Genomic DNA, 25,785 nt, shown 5'->3' with positions numbered 1-25,785 from the left:
CCTTTAGTCGTGCTCTAAAGAGTAAGCCTGACGGGAGAAAATAGAATTGGATTCCATACATAAAACGTCCTTCATCTGACAAACACGGCAGCCAATATCTGTTATCAACCAGTGTTGAATATGGTAACAGTTTGGGTTCATTCGTGATAGACTGTTGGAATCAGCCTATGACAACGATGCATTCTTGTTATGTTTTGGAATATAAGAGTAATAGAATCTCAGATACCCATGATTGCAAAAGTTTCCTTTCTTTAATACCAGATTGATGTTCAAACTGTATGGCTAGTACAGGAAAATGTGAAAAAAGGAGTTGAAAGGGCATTTGTTTTTCAATGCTCTTCATTTCTGCATTGAAAAACAGGAAGTGGGTATCGAATAACAGAGATGGCGCTCGTAATGAGTAGTGGAAAGGAGGAGTAGCTATTACTCAAGCCGCCATGAGGGTCCTGGAAGCAATGTTGCAATTGTGCAGTCTGCAGCTTCGCTAACTGCAGTCTGCGCAGTAGTCCAAGGTGATCCGGCACGAAGGACCAGGAAATACCTCGTCCTCCCCGCACCCCGCCTCCTCCCCTATCTACGATCTTCTTAGAAAACAGGGTCCATCGCGTTTATTTGTCGGAACTTCAAGAGTATCACCGCGAAAGGTACGAGCTTTCGCACTTCCCTCATCAGGGTTGCCTAGTTGCCACCTGCTCCTTTTCGCTTTGGAATACCGAGATCGTACGATCTCGATTCATAGCTGTGCAGCAGATATTTTAGGAAATTTCCTCACGTAGACATTGTGTATGGTAAAGGAAAACGTGTTTGTATTATCACAGTATATTTTGTTCAATGTTTGGTAGACCTGAGTCAGTGTTATTAGTACCAACTGAAATGTTATTTTAGTAGCACTAATCATGATATTAGGGCTATTACATGAAGATTGCTTTAAAATTTCCTTGTAAAAATTGGCCTATTCAAAAATTGAAAAAAGCAAAAAGTTAAATTTTTGAACTTGCCAAAATATATTCAATATAAAAGCAGATAACAGTAAACTGTTTTCATGGTTTGTACATTGAATGATTTGTTGAACCCATTTGAGACACAGAAAGAATACAACGTAATCTAAATAGGATTTGAACAGCAAGTGACCAACATAGTAAATTAAATATACAACGTAAAGGTAAAAACATATTGTTATTGTGGTAATATTAACGTAATAGACAGTAAATGTATAGTATAAAATTAAAATTTACATTAATTAATGAGATAATCATTAAGGTAATGCTTCTCATGGATAAACAAAATCTTACAGGAGAAGCCATTGATCTGAATGTGGAAACTGATCATTGAAACTAACGTTTCTTAAAGATTGATTTGATGATAAAGATCATAAAACTAATCGAAGAAGCTAGTAGATCTATTTTATATTGTCATTAATAATAAAACGAAATACTATTTAATAGGACTAGGAAAATGTTTAGACGAATTTTGCATGATACATGCTAAGGAATGTACATTCATTTCCTGAAAATGATCAACTTAAATTTAATCCAGCCTGACATTTTTTTGGAAAAATATTTTAGTGCGCAAGTTATATTTATCGCGCACTCTAATATCTAGTTCTGAAACGATTATTTTTTACTGTACAAATAGTTCATTTACGTTCATGTTTTTTTTTATTTTTTTTTTAAACCATACATATTGTTCTAGAAACATTTCACCTTGTTAATATAAAAACTCAAACATTATTAATTTAATAATGCACATAATGATATTAAAACTTATTGATATCATTGAGAAAAATATACTTTCTAACAAAAGTACCATATAAGTTTTAGAAAGTGTTTACATAAAACTATAATAAATAATAAAAACAAATATATTTTGGCAAACATTGTTTATTCTTTGCGCACAGTTTTTGTAAGATAGGTGTTAAATTTGCTAGTGTTAAATTTTGAGATTTAAGGTTGAACGAAGCAACGATTTGGTCAAATTTATTGAGTAAAAAACTATTTATAGAGTAAGCAATTATCAAAAAAAGTACAAGAACATTTTTTTGTATTTTAATGCCTAGTAAACAAAGTATAGGGAATCACAATCAGTCAATCATTGAGAAACAGGTAATAACTCTTAATATTTAAATCAATAGTAACAGATTTCATTAATTTAGAAGTAGGAGCGATTTTTAGTTTAGACTCAATAGCACTAGAAAATTCAGTGTACGCTATTATACTAATGCACATTACTGTATTACATATAGTTTATCAAATTAGGGTAGATTATAGCCAAAATTGACCAAAAAAGGTACTTATAACTTTAATTGGTACTAAAAGCATCCTTTTTGCCGTGAGGGATACAAGATTCTGAGAATATCTCACATATATTTTAATTGACCACACACATTAATTGTGGTCAGTAACGAAGAATAAGTATCTTATTGGGGTATTTGTAGGATTTTGAATTTTCTCACCAAAAATATTAACATAACTCAAATAAGTGGATCTAAAACTTAAATTTCTAAATATCTATTTTATTTTTTTTAACTATTTAAATTTAAATAAATACTGCAGTGATTTTTTTTCAAATTCGGTTCCGGTTAACATCAGCGCACAGTATTTGAAATATACATTTTGAATTTTAAGAACATGTACAATGTGGGGTTTGTGATTTGCCCCTAATTTGGCTCATGCGTTCGTTTGATTGGGGTTCTGAAAATTGTATTAATAAAAAATACACCCCCACCTCCTCCTCGTTTCAAAATGGCCGTCCATTGTCGCGCCTGTCCCTAACAGATCCTTTTGAAGTTTTAACTAAGCTTTTAATAATGTCAACAGAGTCGGTAAAAGAATTTCCTTTTCTACTCCAGTGATCTGTAATGTTTCCATGTTCGGAAAACAAACAATACCGGTGTTCGGGCAGATGAACAATCGGATAACGCTAACATAGGAAGTTACCTTCAATTAAGTCATACAGCTTCACTGCACCATGGTGCTGAAAGTTTAAAATAATAAAGAAATGTATAATTGAATACATGATCTACCTGTAATAATTTTTTTGAAAATACAGTTCACAACTTTATTTACAAACGCAAACATACAAAAATTGTCGAATTTGCAGTACACGAAAAGAAGTGTGACGGACAGACAAACATGTATACTTGCTCTTTCAAACAGATGATTATTAAAAAAAAGTTAAAAAAACATGTATAAAATAAACATTACTCAGTAGTACCAACCAATAAGCGCATAACACCTAAAATGGAGTTGATAAAGTAATTTGATGGACTTAAGTTTTGAAAAATATAAACTTGTGAGTTAGGAATATTTTTTTAAATCTAGATGTATTTTAGGGGAAACGCCTATTAAATTTTTGTCTGTCCACTCGAGCGAAATTTGGAGTTATTTTAGAAATCGTGTTTTAAAAATACTCTCAGAAGCCAAACTACATATATACCCTATTACTGACATTCAGTTGTTAAATTTACATGAAATTCAGCTTTAGAGTTTGCTTTTTTTATTTCTGGACACGGAATCATGTAAAATGTATACATTAAATTGTTCTCATGCTTCTGTTAAGCTTAAACCTTAATTATTCAAATATGTTCCTAAGATCATTTACCATATAAAGATTGTTTGTGTCTGTCGTTTCTGTGTTTTGTTAAACCAAACCCATATAAATTCAAGTGGGTACTAACCTTCAGCATGCATACCTAGTTGTATAACATATAAAATATAATATAAATATTAAATTGGAACTTTAAACGACTGCTTCTATTGTAAGGATCTGATTTTTGGCTAAAATAAAAAATATCTGGTTTCAAAATAGCACCTATTTTAAAATAATAGTCCAACACTTCACCGAAATGTACAGAATATGAACAAAACTTTAGTACTAAATAAAAAAGTAATAATCTGGGTAACTTGTTTTTTTAATATTATTTGAAGTATAACTCAGACAACGTTTTTTTTGGTCCTTCATAAAAGATGTGTAAGTTAATCTAAAGGTAATGCAGTAAAAATGCAAATTTTTGAAAAATTTTCAACGATTCCAACAGATAATGAATGTTAAGGTTTTTTTGGTTATTATGTATCTGGTAGAGTATTTTTAATGTTTTTTGGTTATATGAAATTGTAAAAACCAGATATTACAATTTTTCTAAAGCGTTTTTAACATTAGACATATTTTTTAATGTGTATAAAGTTAGGTTCTTTTGAGATACATACATACAAAATCACTACAACACCAAATCTTAAGCATTGTGTGAATAAAAATGTTAAGTAAAAACCCAAAATAATAGAGACGTATGCTATAAACATCACAATATACGTCGCCCATACTGTCGCCAAAACACTATTTTGCTTATAAAAACACATCACTACTTTCACCAGAAAATACACAATATAAAAAAATAGGTATAAATGTACTAAATCCATTGGTCTGGTACACATAATTTTGGTAAAGACGATATCCATTTAAAATGTGTAGGAATATTGCTTTGTATTGTAAATCATCTGAATCAGTGTACAAATAGTGCCATTTTGTAATAAATGTACCTAATTTATTTTATTTTAAGCTACTAAATTCATAAAACAGAACATTTGCAAAACATTTATATTTATTACCGCCTGGCCCAGTACAGGATAACAGAACCTGTTGTATCTTCAAGGCGGATCAAACATCACCATTCTCACATTCTCACAAACACCAGGAAGCGGATATGCATCTGTTGTCGGTAATAAATTCACTAGAATGGGTAATATCTGTCAGAGTTAAAAAAAAGTAAATTTGATGTTTTACAAGAATACATATATCTCATAAATTACTATGTAGGTTATTGCGTCTTTTTAGCAAAACATTTCAGTCACAATTTAAATATTTTTAAGTAGCCAGTATAGTGCATGTGTGTCTTAAAGCATTATGATTGGATAAGGGGGTTTTTGAGTAATTTTAGAACTTTTTCAGTAATTTCTTAAATGGAATGCTATGTAGTGTACATGGTTCTTTTATACGATATGAAGTATACATGAATGGTTTTGTACGATATGTAATGTACCTTTTTTGTACGGTATGAAGTACACATGAATGTTTTTGTACGATATGTAGTATACATGTGTATTTTGTACGATATGAAGTATACATGAATGGTTTTGTACGATATGTAATGTACCTTTTTGTTTTTGTAAGGTATGAAGTACACATGAATGTTTTTGTAAATATGTAGTATACATGTGTATTTTTGTACGATATGAAGTATACAAGAATGGTTTTGTACGATATGTAATGTACCTTTTTGTTTTTGTAGGTATGAAGTACACATGAATGTTTTTGTACGATATGAAGTATACATTGGTATTTTTGTACTATAGAAATACTCATAGAATATCCCTGCAGGCCCGTTAATAAATCATAAATAATCCTAGTTATTACTTAGGAATTTTGCAAAATTGTTTTAAAAGCCTATAAAAATGTAATCTATATGAACATCAAATCTTCTGCCAAAACCTTTCCAACCGCCAAATCCAGTTTAATTTTCGGTTGCCCTCTGGAGATTCGAACCCGCGCCTCTTGTGCTCGAGGCTCCGACCTCCACCTTACCTACCACGAAGTGCCAGTAACCCACGGACCTGCTCACGTAACTACTAGTAAGCTCCATCATCACCTCGCGGCGACCTCGGGTCATGGCAACTCCGACCTCAACTGCTACTAGTTTCACTCGGAAATTGAAATTATTTCAACTCGCGCTCTAACCGCAGAGCGAAATATTTGGCAAACTCCTGCTTCAGATTTGCTTTCTTCTCCATACACAGCAGCCTCTGGCAGAGTGTATTGTGATAGTTAAACATTGGTTTTAGTGAAGCTTTTTGGAAATATTTCATTCCAAACAGTGAAGTTCTGAAAGCGTCCGTCTCTATGTTAGTCCGGCATCTACCTGAACCAAACATAAATTTGGCATAAAATTAGTAATTAAATTATGGTAAAAATTAATTTGAAATGGTTTGATCACAAATTGTGAGCTAAAAAGATTATAGGAAGCTCATTTGAAATTAAACTTTTGAATAGTTTATAGTAATGCATATCATATCTACTTGATTCTTAACAAAATGGCACAAGGTGAACTCTACAAATTGTTAAACAGAATTTATAGAATAATTTAGGTTTAAATATAATATAACACTATATATAGATATCGGCGAATATGTAAGTATATTTTATAAATACTTATAGGTTTATAATACTTTCCAAAACACATTCAATGATGGGACTTGCGCAAAAATTCCTGATTTTGTACAAAATATAGTTTTTGAGCTACGAAAATTTTGATTCAAATTGCGCTCCGTATGCCCCAAAACGCATTTGGCCAAAAAACGCCGGATGGCTGAGAGGCAACAATCAGGCTCAGGAAACCTGGCCCTCATTTTTTAAAAAACTGAGTAAAAAGATTTCATTTTAAGGATTTTTAGAAGAAGTTGGGAGAAAACCACTACGGTCATTGAAAGCAATAAAACTACTTAATTCACAAAATGGATATGCTATACATAGCTACTTTATGTACCGATTGCACTTTTCCGGTATTAAAGCGAAAGAGAGCAGCCATACAATGAGGGATTGTGCGGATTCGAAGTAATGAATATTCACAGCGACTTGTGAATAACTCTTTGTCTTGATCTGGCTTCTTGTAAAGTAAGGCGTGGGACAGGAAGTTAGCTTCGGCAACTCTTATAAATTTGCACTTTATTCCTTATAAGAGTATAATAATCGTCCAAGTAGTTTTGAATGATATAGGTGTTGATTTATGTACTCGTACATAAGTGTTTTTGTACGATAAGAAGTATGGATGTGTGTTTTTGTACGATGTATAATAAACCTTTGTGTTTTTGTACGATATTAAGTATCCATGTGTCACAATTTTAATATTTTTAAGTAACTAACATACTGCATGCGTATCTTTAAGAATTATGATTGGATAAGGGGTTTTTTGAGTAATTTTAGTACTTTTCGGTTTTTTAAATGGAATTGCCTATGTATTTTTGCATGGTATGTAGGGAACATGGTTCTTTTTTGTACGATATGAGGTATACATTAATGCTTTTGTACGTTATGATGTATACATTGATGTTTTTGTACGATATGAGGTGTACATGGATGTTTTTGTACGATATGTAATATACATGTTTGTTTTTGTACGATAACAAGTATAACAAATTCAATGAGTACAATATTGTGTGATGTAAATTTTCATAATGTGAATAATCTGTAATAGGCCAGTGTGTAGCCATATGAGCACAGTACTACACTCATAATTTATACACTTACGTGGTGCTCTCACTTTAAAATCTGGGCCATAAAGGGTTAGTAGAGATTTAAACAAACTACTGTATTTGAAAGAAGCGTCATGCACAGAGTTAAAAAAGAGAATAATAAATAACAAATCATTTAATAAGAAGGTATGTTGAGATATGATAGTGTAATGAAAGTCAATGTGGGTGAAAATGACGAATCTAAACTGTCATACAAAATACCTTGGTATTACCGAATCATAAATTAATGAACTTTATAACTTTATTCTTCATGGCAATAATAAGTATTCAGTGTTTTAAAACTGAACACTCTTATGATAAGGATGAAAATTGCAAATAGTAACAATTTGTACCCATTGATTTATAGGCATGGTCCAATTAATATATATATTTTTTATTTAAATCTATACTAATTTGTATTAGGCATTGCCTATTTCCCCATCAATACAGAGTTATGGACAGAGCTCAGTTAGAAGGATCATCAAGATCTAAGAAAACATATGATCAAAGTTTAAAGCAATAGTTTAGTTCCTAAATTATGGCTAAAAACAAGAGTTTCATTTGGCTCAGTTGACAGATATTACACTAATTTGTAGTGTGAATGAATCATAGATTATGTATTTAGTTTTTCCATACTTATATTGCTTACAATACATATATTACCTCTGCAGAGGGTCTGGGACATTCTATAATAATTTTACTTTATAAAAAGGTAGAAGTATGTCCCACCACGTGTAGCGTATCAGGCTTCGCTTAGGTTTAATGGAAAATTTCTATCTATAGCTGATTTCATTATTGACAAATAGAATGACAGACAATCATGCGGAGGAGAAATTGTTATATCACTGGGCAATCAAACGAGAAATTGTGTAAGTCTATAAGAGATATACTTCAACGACGCTCAGCCAAATTCCACGGTTGGACATGCACCATTAATTTATTCTTGTGTATGTAGAAATTAAAATGCAGAAATTGGTATTCCTATCAGTGTTTAAATAATAAATAAATAAATTGTACAATCACATGTAGCCTAACATATAACATGTTACAATCACAAGTATACTGAGTTTGTTTACAAATTTATTTATTATATTATTTTCTCGTTGTAACCATGGTTATCCACAATACCAATGTAAAAGTATTCACTAACGCTCAGCCAAATCCCATGGAGTGACATACACCATCATCAAACTCAGTGTTCCTAATCCTTGTTAGATTAGGAACAAACTCAGTGTTAGAAATGAGGCTTCATGCAGAATTTCAAGTATACAGGTCAGTCTATTTTCGACATGTTATGTGGACAGACAGACAAACAAATTTTAAAATTGTCCAGCCCCTCATGTGATAGGCTTCGCTAACGCTCAGCTTATTAATACGTCCAACTGTTTCAATACGTACGTCAAATTTACTAACGCACGCCAAAATTAAAATCATGATAGTATGTTAATGTAAAACAACAACATGTGACAGATTTGAATTTGTATTTTCTTAGCTCCGTCTGTACTATACAACTTGTAAGGAAGTCCTACAGTCTACACGACTTGCACAGTGTCCTTGAACTATAACCTTTCCAGGACATCTCGAGTTTTTATTTCGAACAGCTATAGAAAATGATGTATCTTTATGTTGTACTAGCAGCTGAAAATGTTGATGTGTAGCTAAAGTATAATTTTATTAAAATATTTAATTTTCTTATATGGATATTTTCTTACTTTGTGCTTCACAGTGGTTGCAGAAAATATTGAAATAAGAAGTGTTGTTAATGTCAAGCTTACTTTATGCTTTCAAGACTATGAATGTAAAAAAGTCGAAAATAGTAGTTAAATTAAATATATGGATGTGCTGTAGTAAATCAATGCTTACACAGAACAGTTGATTACATTTAACAGGCTCCTTTAATCTATAGCATTATACACAACTTTTTCTATTTACCTCATTTTTCCCGTAATCTTTTACGATATTTTAATAGTTATTCTGTTATTCGGGGCGGGAACAAATCCAAGAAACCAGAGATCATTATAATCGTTACGGCCATTCTTGTGTTGTAAATGCTGTAACTAACCCAACTTTGTTTAGTAGTAATAACTTAGCACGTTTGCTTTTATTATTAAGTAGTTGCGTCATTGTTTCTTTTTCGAAATAAAATGCAAACGTAAGAAACAATTCAAAACACCACTACACAATCCTCTTAATAGTGAGTATAAATATAAACTACCATTTCATTACTAAGTTTCATATATTATGTATTGTTTTCAACGATAAACATAATTATTATAATTAAATTATAGATTTAATGTGGCATGCTAATGGATGCTTGATTACTTTTTAATTTGTAAAAGCACTTTTTTACACATTTTAGCAAAAAGTTGTACAAATTTCAAATTGTTGAAAAAATTGTTTTCTTAAAAAAACATTGATGAGCTGGAAAACTCTGTTGTTATTATTTAAAAACCAGATGAAGAGCGTGAAAATTTGTGTGAATAACGTTTATGTCACTAAAAGTTCGTGAAGTTCAAAATAAAAAACTGTAAATATAAATAAATATACATTTACAAAATAAAAGGCAATCGCCTAAAAGTAAATTAGTTTATTTTTCTCTATGAACCTCAGAGCAACATAAAAATTCAGATTCATGTTTATTTAAAGTTTACCGATTCTACTCAGTAAACAATAGACTAAAGTCTTAAAAACTCCATAAACCAAAAGTATTTTAATTTGAGCAATACATAGTTAGTAGCAAAACTGAAAGATTTGCACTCAAAATAGTCAAGAGAGGTTGATTTTCATTAAAAAAACTATGAAAATACGTTTTAATGCATTTTATTTACAACCGTTGAAAGACCTACTCTATGTAAAGTTGCCATATTCCTAAGTTGCTATATTTATATATTCCTAATTGCTACATTCCAGAGTTTCTAAACCATGGTGGTATGACCCTTTCTGTTATCCCAGATTATGAGAATCTTTCGATTGGAAATTCCACATGGATCTGGAAATTATTAAAAATTAAAATTTGTTTTCTAGTAATGAGACAATAATAAATATAATTGGATTGGAAAAGCCTGTAACTCGGAGGGTCGGAAAACTACTTTTCTGTCTGTCTGTCTGTGGGATATCTTGAATACAAAGTGACCTAGATACTTGAAATTTGACATGACATCTCTGCATGGGCAATAATGAGTTCGATGGTGGCGCATGTTACGGTTTGGCCGAGCGTTAGTGAACTTTGTACATTGGGTCTTGCTAGCAACGGTAAAAATGCATAATAAGTAAATTTGTAAATTAACTCAGTAAAATCGTAACATTTTAATATGTGACGTAATAGCACATGCAGCCTAATGAAATGAGCTAGTAAGGTAAATTTCCATGCACCTTTAGCAAAGCCTAGGACACGTAAAGTTGCGTACCGCTATGTACTCAGACTGTACGGACATTGCCGAAAAACAGAGAATACAAGTGAGGATATTCTTTAAAAATACACTTTCCGTACCTATTTTTGGAGGGTTCAAATACACTAAATCTTCTTAATACGTAGTAAATACTTCTTTTGTTATTATGTTTTGAAATTAAAACAAAAATAATATCCCTGCAACAATAAAACTCTCGTAGTTGAATAACAGAAAAGATATTTTCCACATCAACTGAATCACTCTATCTGTTCAATAATGCTACTAAGAAGTAGTACTAAGCCTGCCATGGTTTCTTGAGGCGAATGTAAGAGGGCTAATTGTTCAATCAAGAACGACCCTTGCCCTTACATTCCACCCTCTCCAGGAAGCTCGCCTGGTTCTTGAAAAGTGACCCGGTCGGGGTCGGAACGGGTTCTTCACAACTTGTGCATGGTGCTACATATTCATGTTGGTAAGTAGTGCTGGTGCCTGCTTGTGCGTGGGGAGTTAAGGTTGTTCACTGTAATTAAGTGGAGGTTGTATCCTAGTTCTTGGGAGGGGGAGGTTTTCTTAGATTTCCGTTCCCATCACTTTGTAAAATAACGAACCGTTGGTTGAGTTAAGCCCTTGGAGTAAAAATGTGACATAATCTAGACAATATGAGTTCTTCGTTGAGGTTAACGCATAAGTTCTAATCTATAACTCATTTAACTCTCGAGATAGACAGATAATTGAACAGAAAATAAAGTGACAAACATTACGTTCAGCAAAATTACATGGTTGGATACGCACCATCATAGAACAAGTGTTTGTCTATGTAGGTATTAAGTTTCATGCGAAATTTCAAGTCTGTGTGTGACATCTTCCTCGACATATCTTGCCACATGATTAATTGAACATTTTGTTAATTCACTTAGGTTAGCAAAGTCCAAAATAATAAAAGTTCCTGTACGCTAGTGATGGTATTACAATACAAGAGGGCACTGAAAGTTCTGGTTGAGTTCCACTCATTTTTTTTAGTTTTACACAATGAGTATTAACATATTATTGTACGCAATCTGTTTACGAGTTTATTTATTGTGAAATGTTCTTGTTGTCATCATGGTTACCCATTAGATCAATGTAAAAATATTTGCTAACGCTCAGCCAAATTCCATGGTGACATGCACCATCATTGAACTCGCTTTTTCTCATATAGAAGTTCAGCTTCGTGAAAAATCTCTAATCTAAAAGTCAGTTCGTTTTCGAGATATCGTGCGGACAGACAGATAGACAGACAGAAATTAAATTTTTCAGCTCCACAAGTGATAGGCTTCGCGTATAAACCTAAAGTGGTATAAATATGAGCTCTTAAAAAAGTCAAGAAATGCCAGATAATGCCAGTTTTAAAATTCATTCAAGAAGAACAATTAATTTTGGCCATTTTCTGTAAAATAGAACACGCAGTATATACCAGGTTAAAATTAATAGTTTACAGGTATTTAAAAATTGGTGTACCGTATTTCCAATTTGATTATGTCTATTTCAGAGTCATCTTTTTAAAATAAGGATTATTACTAACTAATACGAAAAACAGTCTCTAATTTTGGCCAAACTGAGTACCCTATTAATTAAATAATTATTGAAAGAATTTCTCGATTTTTGTACGCCGATTTTAGGTATCTAAAAGTGTTATTTTATAAACATATTTCACATTAATCGAAAGCTCTTACTCTCTAGATGTTCCTTTTTTGGATTTGAAATAAATCCGGCAATAGGTTTGTGCCCTATAGGCTGCCAACATTCCAATGTTAATCTTGGAAATGCACATTTGCTCATCCAGTCATCCTCAATTTAGTAATCAATTAATATTTGCTGTTTTGCTTTAACATACTTAAGAGCAATTAAAGAATGGAGGATTTCATTATGAATGTTTAGAGGACTTTTTTATTTATAAAATTCTTTATTTATTTACATATTTATATTTTAACTTATAATATTTTGAAAACGTTTTCATTTTCTAGACGTCCATAATATTTTGCAGCCAGACGAGCTTCTAAGTTCTATTTTTAGAAGGAATCCAAACTATTTTTGTGTTAAACTTTAATAGGCTATTAGCTGTTTTATGATAGTAAGCTATATGATAACATACACGTAGACTGGAGAGTTGTATCAGGTTGAAGATCATAATGTAAAAAATAATATACTTATCAAAATATGACTGATAATTTTAGATTATGTTAAAATTTTAGTTCTCACAACCGAACACTTCTATAATGTACGAAAAATCAAATGGTAATATTTAATATGAATTCCTCTTCCATAGTATTTTAGGAGAAAATCAGTTCACTATAAAAATTATATTTGATTGATAAATGAATTTCAAAAAAGTATAGTCGCTTATTCCGTGAATTCTATATTTTACGATTTTAACAATTTTTTTATTGTGATATTTCAACAAATAAATTACAACGGTAAAAACCACTATTAGTAATTATAATTCATGTATTGTATATTTGAACTACTTTGTGTCATTTATTTTGGCAAGCAATTCTTCTGGAATATAAAATACTTATAGTTTTGTATTTTGTTTGGAAATTGAAAATATTGATTTAATGTAAACAATAGTTCGGACAGAGGTTTGTTTTAAAACATCTTATTGTTATTAATTGAATTATACTAACAGTGTACATTAAAATAAATAGTGAAATTAAAAAATGTTACCGAATAAAAGACTTGATTTCTTCTCATTGCCGTAATGAAATTTGCAGATTAGATATTATTAATAATGTTTCATGATCGTAATTATTATTTCCTAAAGTATGCACATCACTTTTTTTTAAATAAAAGAGTTTTTGTTTAACCTAAAAAACTGTTACTAACTGCTTAAAAGTTTTACAACTGAAAACAAAATTTAGATTAGTCTGTGAATATATTACGACAAAATCACCGTAATGTGATTTTCAAAAAATATACAAACATTTTCATAAATTTTGGAACTTTGTTAGATATACATTTTCAATCTAGAATGATTTTTTTCTATCCCTTCTTACACAAGGACGAACATAAAACCTATATTATATTTTGTAATAAAAACATTTTTTTTAAATCATATAATAATATGTTACCATACGATGTAGTAAAGCCAATCGAAACCCTTGGAGGAATTAATGAATTAGTTTTAATTTTAAAATATATATGCAAAACTAATTTCACCAAGAAATACGAGCCTGGATGCGGTTTACATACAATATCATGTTTTGTTTTTAAAGAGCTTGTAACTCCGGCGGACTGCAAAGGTCCGTGTGTTTTACATTGCGTTGCCATTTGTATTAAAAACAACAAGTATGTCGCATTGAAGTTTACTTTATTATTGTTCATTTTGTGTTTGTCAACAGACGCACGAGTGATAGAAAATAGCTTTTTTCATGGGTTACAAAGGGCTTCCAATATGTGAAACTAATATTATGGTAACTTTTTAAATGTAACAATTCTTTTTTAGAACCTGCTTCATTAATGCAACAGAAATAAAATGTTAAAACTGTATTCAAGGTTATTTGTAAAATATAAAAGTGAATCATAATATTTTCTTGTAATTCAATGTACCGCTATAACCGGTTAGAACTTTTATAAGTATATCAACGAATTTTTAAATTCTAGTATATAAAGTGATTTACCTGATCGGCTTAGAAAAATTTCAGTATTATTCCATGAATTCTTAAAAAAAATGTTGGCTGTGCTTTATCGAAGCCTATCACTCTAGGGGCTGAACAAATTTCACTTTGCGCGTCTCTCCATACGATATCTCGAGATCGAACTAAACTATAGCCTTAAATTTTTGCATGGAGCTTTATTTCTATGTAGGTAATATTGATTTCGATGATGGTGCATGGACTCTTTGGGTTTGTTTGGAGCTTTAGGGGACATTTTTACATTAGTTTTTAGGTTAACAATATTATGCAAACAGAAAGTAGCATAATAAAGAAATTTGTTAAACAAGCTGTGTACAATCATATGGGATTTTATATGACATAGTACATATTTAGCCTGTTTTAATTAGCAATAAACTTTAAATTTTGCGTGCAACCTCAGTCTTTTACGCAACATGTGATGTGGCGTACAATAATCTTGTTATTGTATAAACCTCTATTAGTGATGAGCTTTGATCTTAGTATAATTCATAGTTTTACACTGCCAGTTCGACCTCTTGTAATGTAATACACTGATGTATATAACAACTTTACGTCTTACAATAAAAATCGAAAAAGTTTATCATTGGTATATACAAGTAAAAACACCCATCTCGGTCTCATTGATTTTTCTAATTCGAACAAGATTATAGTTTTACGTACAAATTAACATAAACAGGGTTATTAACTAATTTTAGATACAAAACGAATGTGCACCGAGAACATTCTGTTTTATGCCTAGCGATAAAAACTATTTTTACCTCCACAACAGATCCACATGTACACGCCTGTATAAGTGTAGTACTAATAGAAAGCGAATTACATAATCCAGCAAGGTTAGACCAAGGTAAATTGTTTAAAAGTTTTATATTAAACGAGTTTGATCATTCGGTAGTAAAACGCAAACCAGACACCGACTGGTAAAAATACATAACTTACAATATTTAATCCAAGAAGAGTTTAATCTTAACTGGTCTAAGATTATTATAAATTTTAAACCTATTGCTTTTAAGAATATTCAAGACGACTTGCAAAAGACAAAAGAAATCAAGTTTTATTATTAACTATTTATTTCTCAGGAATAAAGCTTCATTATAACACCATACTGCATATATGTTTATCATAAGTATAGTCACGGCAAAGAAAAATGAAGTGCTGCATAAGGTGCCCAATACTATGAGTTATATGTGTGGTTGATATATTATTATTTCATATTAATTAGCCGAAAGCATTATTTGTTCATTCAACGGTTCCAAAATCTCACAATATTATACTTTAAATTATTACAACAAGTCAAGATGGCGGTAGCGAAATAAACAACATTGTTATTAGCAATGATAACCATGCCTAGAGAATTGCATGAAAATAACTTAACAACTATTTGGAAATAACTTTGCTATGGGGGGAAGGCTTGAATCAATGTGAATTTTGAGCACCCTCCTCTTAGTGCACCGTCTGAAATCTGACTGTCGCAGACTTGACTCCTGGAACAGGAGTCATGTTCGTCTGAAGAGATCCAAAAATAGTAGGTGACGAATAGGCTAAATTGTGCATTTGATGATACAATGAGAATACCTTTTCACCTACATTACAGTATATTTTGTATTCAAGGTGTCTCTGATGTCGAAACAAAGCAAAGCGTTTGTTTTGAGCGAAATTCGTTTATGATCTCTTTAGACGAACATGACTCCTGATTCCAGGAGTCAAGTCTGCGACAGAGTCAGATTTCAGACGCTGCACTAAGAGGAAGGTGAACTGGAGCTAAACTCAACATTCATGGAGATACAAAAATACAGAAACAATATGAGCAAGAATACGTCTTCAATAAAAAGGAGTGAAGTATTTAAAAAGCCAATATAATGATCTACGGAAAATTAACGACTTAAAGACTTGGTAAGCAAGAATATTTACCAATGCAATGCTGTTGCATTAGACGTCACCATTGCGTCTAAAAGTGAATTAACACTGTCCCACACACAAACCCGTGTGTTGCTTACGGTAGTATTCTTTTAATTTTGGCTTCTCATAATTCAGGTTTATAAATTTTAGTTTTCATAATACTCAAACGCGTCTATGAATTACTCATTATAATTGTTATAACCTGTAAAACTGAACTGAATCGTGGAAGACAAGGTAATTCCCCTCAGAGCAGCTCATACACTGTAAGTTGATTATTTAGTTATAATTAGTAAATCAGTGATTTTCTATTGGGCTATTAATATTTTTAACATGTTCTTGAATAAGTCTTGGCCTATTACTGGCTATAAACAGATATTGAGGAAAACACACTGATATATTTACATTTTTTCATATTTACAAATCGGAGTTTTTATTTAATTGAATCCCACTTTTACAACTGGAATTTTAAGAAACAAATAAAATTTATTCGGCCGATTCCCACGTTGTAGCCATATAGCCAGCTAGTACAACATATCTCCACATGCATGATAAACAGACCACTATAAAAAAGCAGCGGTTTTACTTTAGTAGCTGTGATTTCAAAAATGTACAACTTTACTCACTAAACAGGTGGGAAGTTATAGTTACAGTTATAATTAATTTAATTAGGCTGGAAATTGTAGCAACAAAACTGCTTTAATAGTTATGGTAACTGAACGTCGAAAAAGCACCGTTATATAGTACTTTACTGACGTCACGGCAAGGCATTGAATAATTTATAGTAATAAATTAAAGTAATAACAATTTAATGTGTCAATTAATTAATACCTGCCGTATATTTTAACACGTTAATTTAAAGTTATAGTCTAAGAGAATGCTCGGATTAAAACGAGTTTATGTCTTGCTATTTTGACGTTTATGTCGAATAGCAATGTGAAATTACACCTATAATAGTTATAATCATAAAATATAAATAAATGTGTGTATAAACTTATTAAATAAATTAGTTTGTTAGTTTCACGAAATAAAATTATAAATGTACATTATTAAGATTAGTTAAATGTGAACAAAGTTAGAAATATATATTATTTTGTGTGTGTTTTGACCACGGTACATTATTGCCCCAAACCGTAACGAAACAAGTTTGGGGACAAATTTGTCGTTTAAAAACGTAAAAATGCAGGGAACCGTTAGTTTTTATTGTTTGAAAAATCGGAGTTGTTTAATTCTGTTTTATTGTACTAAACCTATTGTAGTAAATGTTAGTTGGAATATTCGACTCCTGGAATATTTAAACAATGACTGGTGAAGTTTCCTATTCAAATGTCATAGATGTGGACGGCAAAAGCGCAGAATCGGTTGCGCAGACGCGAGGTGGGTCGGCCATTTTGGATTTTGGGCCTCCATTCTTGCGCCAACTCTGGTTTTTTGTCGACCGTGTCGCGTGATTTTTTCACCGAAGGAAAGCTACACCGGTTGCTAATAATTCAGCAACGAATTTGCACAAAATGCGGCTAGTAAATAATTTGCACCAGGCGGCAAAACCGGCGTCCACCGCTACAGACGGCAAATTAAAACCCTCATTAATTTCGAACTACTGGGCTAACTAAGCAAATTAATATTTTCCACGATAATTGGATGTTTGAAAAAGGAGCGGTTTATTTGAGTACTATTCATTTTTAATTGACAAAGACGTGCATCACGGGTGAACGTTAATTCAATAGTAGAAAATCCAAAAATGTTGTTCTAAGCAATGAATACACAGTTTTAGCCCAATGGGACATCCGTGAACTAAAATTTATAAAACGTCGCTGTCTAAAGTGTTGTAACGTAGTTGAACACACGTTGTCAAAAAATTTGCAAACTTTGCTTTTTATAATTGTATTTTAATGTAAAAAAGAGTATTTTTATTTTTGTTAACATTATGTGGTCACGGTATGTGGATGAATAGCTCATTAAGTAAAAGATCGCGTTTGGAAATTATTTCCAAAATCATAATCAATCCCGACCCAAAAACGCTACTAAGAAAAGTGACAATATATTTTTATTCTTAAATGTAAAACTGATATTATTATTAATAATATTGTACGTTTAAAGGTAACAAAGTGCTAACATCTAAAATGTTTCAACTTGTTATGGGTTTCTTGAAAATTAAGGAATTTATTATGTTTTTCGTAAATTAATTGGATTTTATTTTATTTTAAGCACAATCCAACATTTTCACAAAAATCCTTCACATTTTAAATTACGTAATTTACTTGTAAAACCAACAAGAATCTGTATTTTTCTAAGACAATACACTTTTGTTGTTGTTGTGTTGAATTGTTTATAATAAGACAGCACAAAAATTCGACTACATTGGTGGTTTATTCATAAAAGTTTTATTAACATTAACAGCGTCCTATACGGCTGCGGGTGGGGCTGAGTCCCGAATTTCTAACTGGGAAGGAATTGAAAAACTTGAAAAAATAATCAACGAACAAAAAATGTGTAAAGCAAAATGTACACGTACATAAAACGCAACAATAAGTAAACCTTTGTTAAAGTTTGTTATTGACTATGGAAGATTTTAAGGGATAATATGATTTCGGCCATTACAAAATGAATAACACTGCATTTCGAGGGTTGAAATCTATCCTCTTCGTCAGGTGTAAGAGGTTTAAAACATAACATTTTAATCTTTAAACGTGCGGCAATGGAATATCACTAAAAAATAAAATATATAAAAATTTAAAACATTGTCATAACTGGCAACAGTTTGAAATCCAAACAGGAGAAAATGAGCCCAGCCGTTGTGTGAAATATCTAGTTAATTACAAAAAAAGGATTTAAAAACTTTGTTTGCTCATAATAGGTACAGTTAACATTTAATTGTGAACTTACAAACGCTATAACCCCGTAAAAAAAGGAAAAGGGCCTAATGTTGCTATTGTGTTGATGGGAACTCAACTACGAGTAATTTGTGTGTAGGACCTTTTCTCCAATACATTAGTGTTTTGTTAATTGTTTCTGCAGAGAAAACGACATTGAAGGATTGTAAAAGTTATTTACCAGATAAAATTTCTCAGATCAAAGTCCAAAAAAATCCCCATTATTGTACACGCTTGATGAAAAGCTATTGTAAGCTGAATAAATATCTTATATTCACCCTAATTTACAAAGAAAATAAAGGAAAGTTTCGCCTGATAATGTTCTTTATGATCTAAACAATTTTTAAAATCTGTATTGAATACTAAGCAACATTATCAAAGCACTCATTGTTAAATCAATCATACTCAATATTGAATTTTGTTGAGAGATTTAGTTGAAAATTATTCTTATTGGAAAAAATATTGTAGTAAATAAACACATAATTGTCCAATAATTTTAAATTTAATCCACGACCGCTTTTCAACATTCAAAATGCTGGTCAGGTGTAAAATCAAACAATGTATAACTGTGGCATTATAAATACTCTTATAATAAATAAATACCAGCTGAACAAAACACAAAATAAATAAATACAACAAAATACTCGTATTAATAAGGCAATCATATTGGCAAAAAAGAATTTATTGGACAGTTGTATGTTTCTTTTGCTACAACTAGTAGAAAGATGCGTAAAAAAGAACGGATGAAACTGTTGCCAACTCAAGATCCGATAAAAATTGAAATACCCTCAGCAAATGCCAAATGAAATTCAAACCACACAGAAATATCAATGTCATTTTGCAAATAACCTTGTTGCACAAATAAAAAAAATGTTTTATTATTTTAAAAAATATAGGAGAAGCAAGAGTTGAAATAAATTAGTTTCCAGAAAAATTCTTCCTGAATTGATGGTAAGAGTACAATTGGCCGGTAAACAGTTGTATTGTGTGTACACTAACGTGATGTGGCACGTCATTTCTCACGAGCTACGTGTGTGTGATGTGACGCCTCGCTGCACGTAGCTGTACAGAACACGTTTTACGCTCCTTGGACGCGCTAGACGCGATCTCGGCACAATTTATTAATTATATTCGTCTGGGTCCTTCCGGTTTGGTACCGAATATTGTAGTGAATCTTCGCAGATTTTTAGTTCCGCCCTTAAAAGAAAATAACGTATAAGTAATCTACGCAATGCACCTTCGTGTTCATGAAGTTTTTGAAGGAAATATTCAAATATTTCTATTCATTATGAAGCCATCCCCAAAGACTTAAAAGTAAATTTTCACCAAAAAATGGACTACAATGAAAAAATTTAGTTCAGTGAATTACTACTAAAATGTACTTAATTTTCCAATAAATTTTGCAACAAAATGTTTTGATAAATTTATTATTTTTGCGTTATCCTTACGAACTGTTATCATTTTACAGATAACATATTAGTGCAGTTGATAATAACCAAGTCACTTAACACTACCGATTAAGACTACACTATCTAATCCACCATCTTGTATAAGCGGAGTGCATTTTACTCTTCATTCGGATTATTTTACTCTTCCTGTTCATTGGAATATTTTGTAAATTCAGAAGTGCACTAAAACGACATCTCACTGCCTTAAATTATACAGTGTTAAACTGAATTGTAATTGTGTAAATTGTTTAGATATTTCTCATTGCACGAAAGTGCAGTTTTAATATTGTTGATTTTTGCGTATTAATATGGAATACTTTCACTTATCCAATATACATTGAGTGTCATATGTTTACCTATGCTAAAGTTTGAAATAATAGAAACTAAAATAACTAATAAAAATATAATTTTGTAATTTTTATCAGTGGTTATCGATAATTAATCTTTGTTAAATGATACTAAAATATAATATTGTCGAACTAAAAAATTATTTCAAAGACAACCCATTATAAAACGGAAGGAAATGTGTTTTAAAATACATTTCAAAATAATTTAAAACTACAAAAACAGTGATGGTTCAGAATATAAATGTAATACTTTCTGACAATGGATGTTTGTGAATTTAAATTTCCAAAGTAACTATTTTGAAATTTAATTACTTTAATTTACAAGTTATTGGTAAGCAATATTTTAAAGAAAGTAAAAGTGTGACATACGTGACTCCAGAGGTGTTGTAGGGTCCTGAGCAGACGGGTGTCTACCTCTACTCCCAACCGCCCAGCGGGCTGTAACAGTCAGATCAGTACTTAGGTGGTTCGTGCTCCAAGTTAATTTTTTAAATTTTTTAAATTTTTTTATTTATCAAGAAAGAATTTTCCTACAGTCCAACAGAACCTAGCGTATAAACATTCATTTTGAAGAACATTTAGAATTACAAAGTTAACACAATTTAACATTAATATTCTTATAAAACAAACAAATATTAAGCTAGTTAGAGGCGTAAAATAATTAAAAAAAACACGAGTTGCGACGAAAAACATTTTAAAATTTATATAATTTGGGAAAGTTAATAGAAAAGAGTTAAAGAGACAAAGGCTTACTACTTTTGTTTTATTTTTTTATTGTTCCAAAGGTTAAAATATTTTAAGATAAGTAATAGCTACTGGATTAAAGTATCAACTTAAACAATCATGTAATTGAGGAATAATGTGTGTATATAAGTATGTGTGTATTAAGTTGTTGAATAAGTGTTGCTTTCTTACATTTGCTATGATATACGATTTATATAATGTTAACATTTGTACATTAACCTTTTATACTCTTGTATGAATGGGCTGGCTAAAATAGCAGAAAATTGTAACATTCATTGGGATTCAGTAGCCTAATTGTTAAGTTTTAAAAGTCTCTACAGCCCTTTAAAATACATTTTCTGAAGAAAAGATTTTTTTGTGCAATTCCGCGAATATAGTAAGGTTTGAGCATTGTTGTATTTTGTATACAGTTGTATTTTGAGAACATTTTTAATCTGGCTCAAAGCAAAGTGCTTGAAGATAAAAATATGGATTGTTAATACTAAGTATATGAAAGATGACTTCAGGGAACGATATGTTTACGTTTTAATTTGTACAGAAATTAATTTCCTTAAGTAATATTTAAATAAAACACGAATTTTCTTAAATTACACTTCACTAAGTCATGTCATCCTAATATACACACCACTTTTAGAAGCTATAATTCAAACATATACTGAAAAAATTCACATGTTTTTAATTGGCCCTGGTTATAAAATTCCCCAAATCTCTTCTTACTTTAAACTACAATTATTCGTGGAAATATCATTTGTGCTTTTTATGTTTTCTGGGTAGTTGTTATTTTTAAAAGGTCGTGACTTAAAAAATATTAACTAACACACCAGCGTAATTTTCATGAATCTAAAGATTACTTTATAATTTAATTGAGTTCCCGAATTTAGTTAACATTAGGGGACACCCCAGCACGCTTACCTAGTCGGCCCCGACTGGGCGTGGGTAGGCCTACCATTGTTATCCCCGCCTTATGGTATTGAAGAAGAGCTAGTATACATTTTTGATTACGAAGTATCGTGTAAACCATAGAAAACTAGATTAACTATAAGGTTGTACTCATGATCTACAATACTATTTATAGATTAGCCGTAGATAAACTGTAAGAATATAAAGTTGCTTGGTGTAAACTTATTTTAATTCTAGGTAAAAACACAGAATAGTCTCAAAATATTTTTAATTAATAAAAGAAATTTTGTTTAGTTCATTTTTAAGCTCTTAAGATTATACCAAACTTAATTTTACGTACTGGTGTAAGTTTTATTTTATTAACTACCTCTATTTATATTACTGAAATTCACAGTTTTATAAATTAAAACCAGAGAATGAGCGGTTTGGTATTATAATTAAATTAAATTTCATAGTAAAGTGAAATCGCTATGAAAGAACAGACTTATAACTAGATTGGTTACAAGTTACAACCAATAATAATAGTTTGCTTTTTCAATGTATTCATCCGTATTTAAACTAGTTTTACTCTTACAATATCTAAAGAATCAAGTAAAATTTATTGCTATAAAAATACGTTTTTAAAGTCTTATATAAAGTACTATTTAAAAAAAGTAGTTATATTTTTATATTTTTTTTAATAAATATAAAATAGTATTATATAAAGTAGTCTACTATTTTTCAAATTCAAAATTAATTTATAGTTTAAACTAACGTAAATGCTTAAAAAATGTAACTGCTGTAAAATAGACAGTTTAGTAATCATTATTGCGTTACAAAATGTGTGTATGTGGTGTTTAAAATTTAGTAGAACTAAACACAAACCCAGAAGATTAACTTAAATCTTTAGGGTGACTATAGTTAACAACACTGTTTATTTATTTAGCTAATTTTGATGCTTTTAAAAATAAGTGTGACAACTCCACACAAATTTTAAAATGTTTTAATAAACCATCAAATGTAATAAAATTACACAGACTGCATTATTAATTTTCATGTCACTATGTACGCAGCGAGACCACTTCCGCCAAGCATGTATGGGGTTACGTTTCTTAGAAACGTTTTTATACGTAAGAAAAAGTGTTCAACATCAAATATAATTGATTTCATAAATTTAGAAATTTCCAAAGTAAAAACAACGTTACAAATCAGCCAGATATATGTGTAAGAAAATTTGATTCTAAAAATGCGTCCTTGTGTCTTGAAAATGTAAATAGGCAGTAGTGATAAGAAAACAAAATTATTGCAATTAAATTAACAATAATACTGTTGTAAGATTTATTCTACTTAAACTCTGAAAATTAGGTTTTTAATCGTAAACTGTGACATATGGTGATTTGTTTCACCTATAGTTCTGGGCTCTTTGGAATTTCAATTAAAAAATTAATCGTTAATTATATTTTTAGGTTAGTTTCCAATTAAAAATGAAAATTTCAAAAATTAACCATAACGGATAGCAAAAGTATGTATTTAAATGACTGAATAATGTAAGTAATCAAATATTTTGTAATGATTGTATGAAAGAAAATTCGAAGCACTTTTAATTGCATACTTTGTTGAAAAGTACGACTAAAATTCCACTGTGTGAACCAACTTTTGTTGAAATGACAACCGTGACAATAGTGCAACTCATTGAACCCAGACAGAGCTGGCTGTAGCACATGTTACCAGTGATAGTGGTGTGGAATGCTGTTATCAGTGTGACAGTCTGTTATCAGTAAGCAGAAGTGTGTACTCACGCATGGGGATGTGTCGCCGGGAGAGATCCACAATTGCGGCGGTCACGGACAGCAGCTACGATAGCAACTCACTACACGGCGGGCCACTGCCAAATATCCCAACCAGTTCCCTACAGATTCGGCCAACTCGCCAGGCCTGCCTCCTAGTCCACCGATCGTTTTTTTCGGGCTGCAATGCTACGAAAATTCTCTCAAAGGCCCTCCCCCCACCTCGGTCCTCAAGCAGGAGGATTTTATGAATCCGCCAAAACTGGCCTGACTAAGTACAGTCCCAATTGGCGGGCCATGTCGCGGCTAGCGCACCTAGTACACTCGCTGCTAAAATTAATCGCGATCCGCTCTTCCGCTATCGTTTCCCGTCTCCCCGCGTTATCTCTTATCTCCCCGAACTCCTTATCTGCTGTTCTAGGAACTCGGTTACTTTTCCTTACGGTTTGCTTGTTTTATTCGCGTGGGTTTTCGTGTTATAAGATCTTACTACCGAAATAAGTTTTGGGAGGCCCTCCCACGGCCCTGGCCCCCTCTCTCCCACTTCTTGTCCCCCTCCCCCCCCTCCACAAGACCGCCGAAACTGGTCTCCTCTCCTTGCGAGTATGAGTGTGATTGTGCGTGTGTATGAGTGTTTGTTCCTGTAATTACATTTACTAGCCTAAGAACTTTTATCTAAATTAATCTCCATCTGTTTATCGCCCTCTTCTCTTCCTCCTTCCTTCTGTCTCGACCGTTTTTTATTCCTTTTCGGCCACGGTTTCTGGCGTACAGATCGTTTATTTTTTGATACCTAACTACTGAACGCGTTTTTTTATACATAGTTTCTTCGCTACTTAATACTTAAACTAATTTTCTAGTTTCCGTAATTGTTTTTATCTAACTTTTAACGGAAATCACTATGAATTGATTGAACCATATAACTTACATTTCATTTACATTTGTATTTAAACATGATACATTTTGAAAACAATAGTTTGTTCCTCTATTATACGTTTTCGCTGTCGTAAAATAACAAAAAGTGCGCGTTTTATTTCCTCAACACACTGAAGAATTATTTTAACGGTTTCAAAAATGAAAAACTGATTATTAGAATACGTAATACATAGTTATACACTGTATAAATTGTATATCACAGTTTATATATTTTCAAATGTGATTTTGGTGTTAATTAGGGTTGCATTGTATATAAATTTTAAGAAAATATTACTTAGGTCCAAAATCCGGTTACGGTTGTCATGGAATCAATATCGACATTATGTTTCATTAAATGTATACACACTCGTATTTGCATGTACGTTTCATAGTGAATATATGCGTATTACATCAAATGAGCTGATACAAAAAAGCTCACAACTTAAATGGCCATCACATGAATTCATAAAGAAATAACTAAGTAAAATAATGAGTCAAGTACCGTATTATTTTAAAGAAGTTTATGAGAAAAAACATTAATATTATAACTTCAACATTG

At 31.3% G+C, this 25,785-nt stretch overlaps 1 protein-coding gene across 3 annotated transcripts in view; it reads right to left on the bottom strand.

Annotated features, from left to right (window-relative positions):
- LOC124366288 (broad-complex core protein isoforms 1/2/3/4/5-like) overlaps positions 1-24,796 on the bottom strand; it is a 133,908-nt gene extending 109,112 nt beyond the window's left edge. The window contains exons 1-2 of one of the 3 annotated variants that reach the window (XM_046822705.1): positions 24,324-24,796; positions 21,271-21,339 (exon numbers count right to left, since the gene is read on the bottom strand). In XM_046822705.1, the coding sequence (XP_046678661.1) occupies positions 21,271-21,339; positions 24,324-24,327 (73 nt within the window). In that variant the 5' untranslated portion in view covers positions 24,328-24,796. The remainder of the gene's footprint in view (positions 1-21,270; positions 21,340-24,323) is intronic. The other 2 variants (XM_046822703.1, XM_046822701.1) reach the window with 2 other exon arrangements.
- Between the last annotated feature and the right edge of the window lie 989 nt (positions 24,797-25,785).

This window comes from Homalodisca vitripennis, chromosome 7 (assembly GCF_021130785.1).
Source record: "Homalodisca vitripennis isolate AUS2020 chromosome 7, UT_GWSS_2.1, whole genome shotgun sequence".
Classification (NCBI taxonomy): Eukaryota; Metazoa; Arthropoda; class Insecta; order Hemiptera; family Cicadellidae; genus Homalodisca; species Homalodisca vitripennis.
This window is presented reverse-complemented; position numbering and strand designations above follow the sequence as displayed.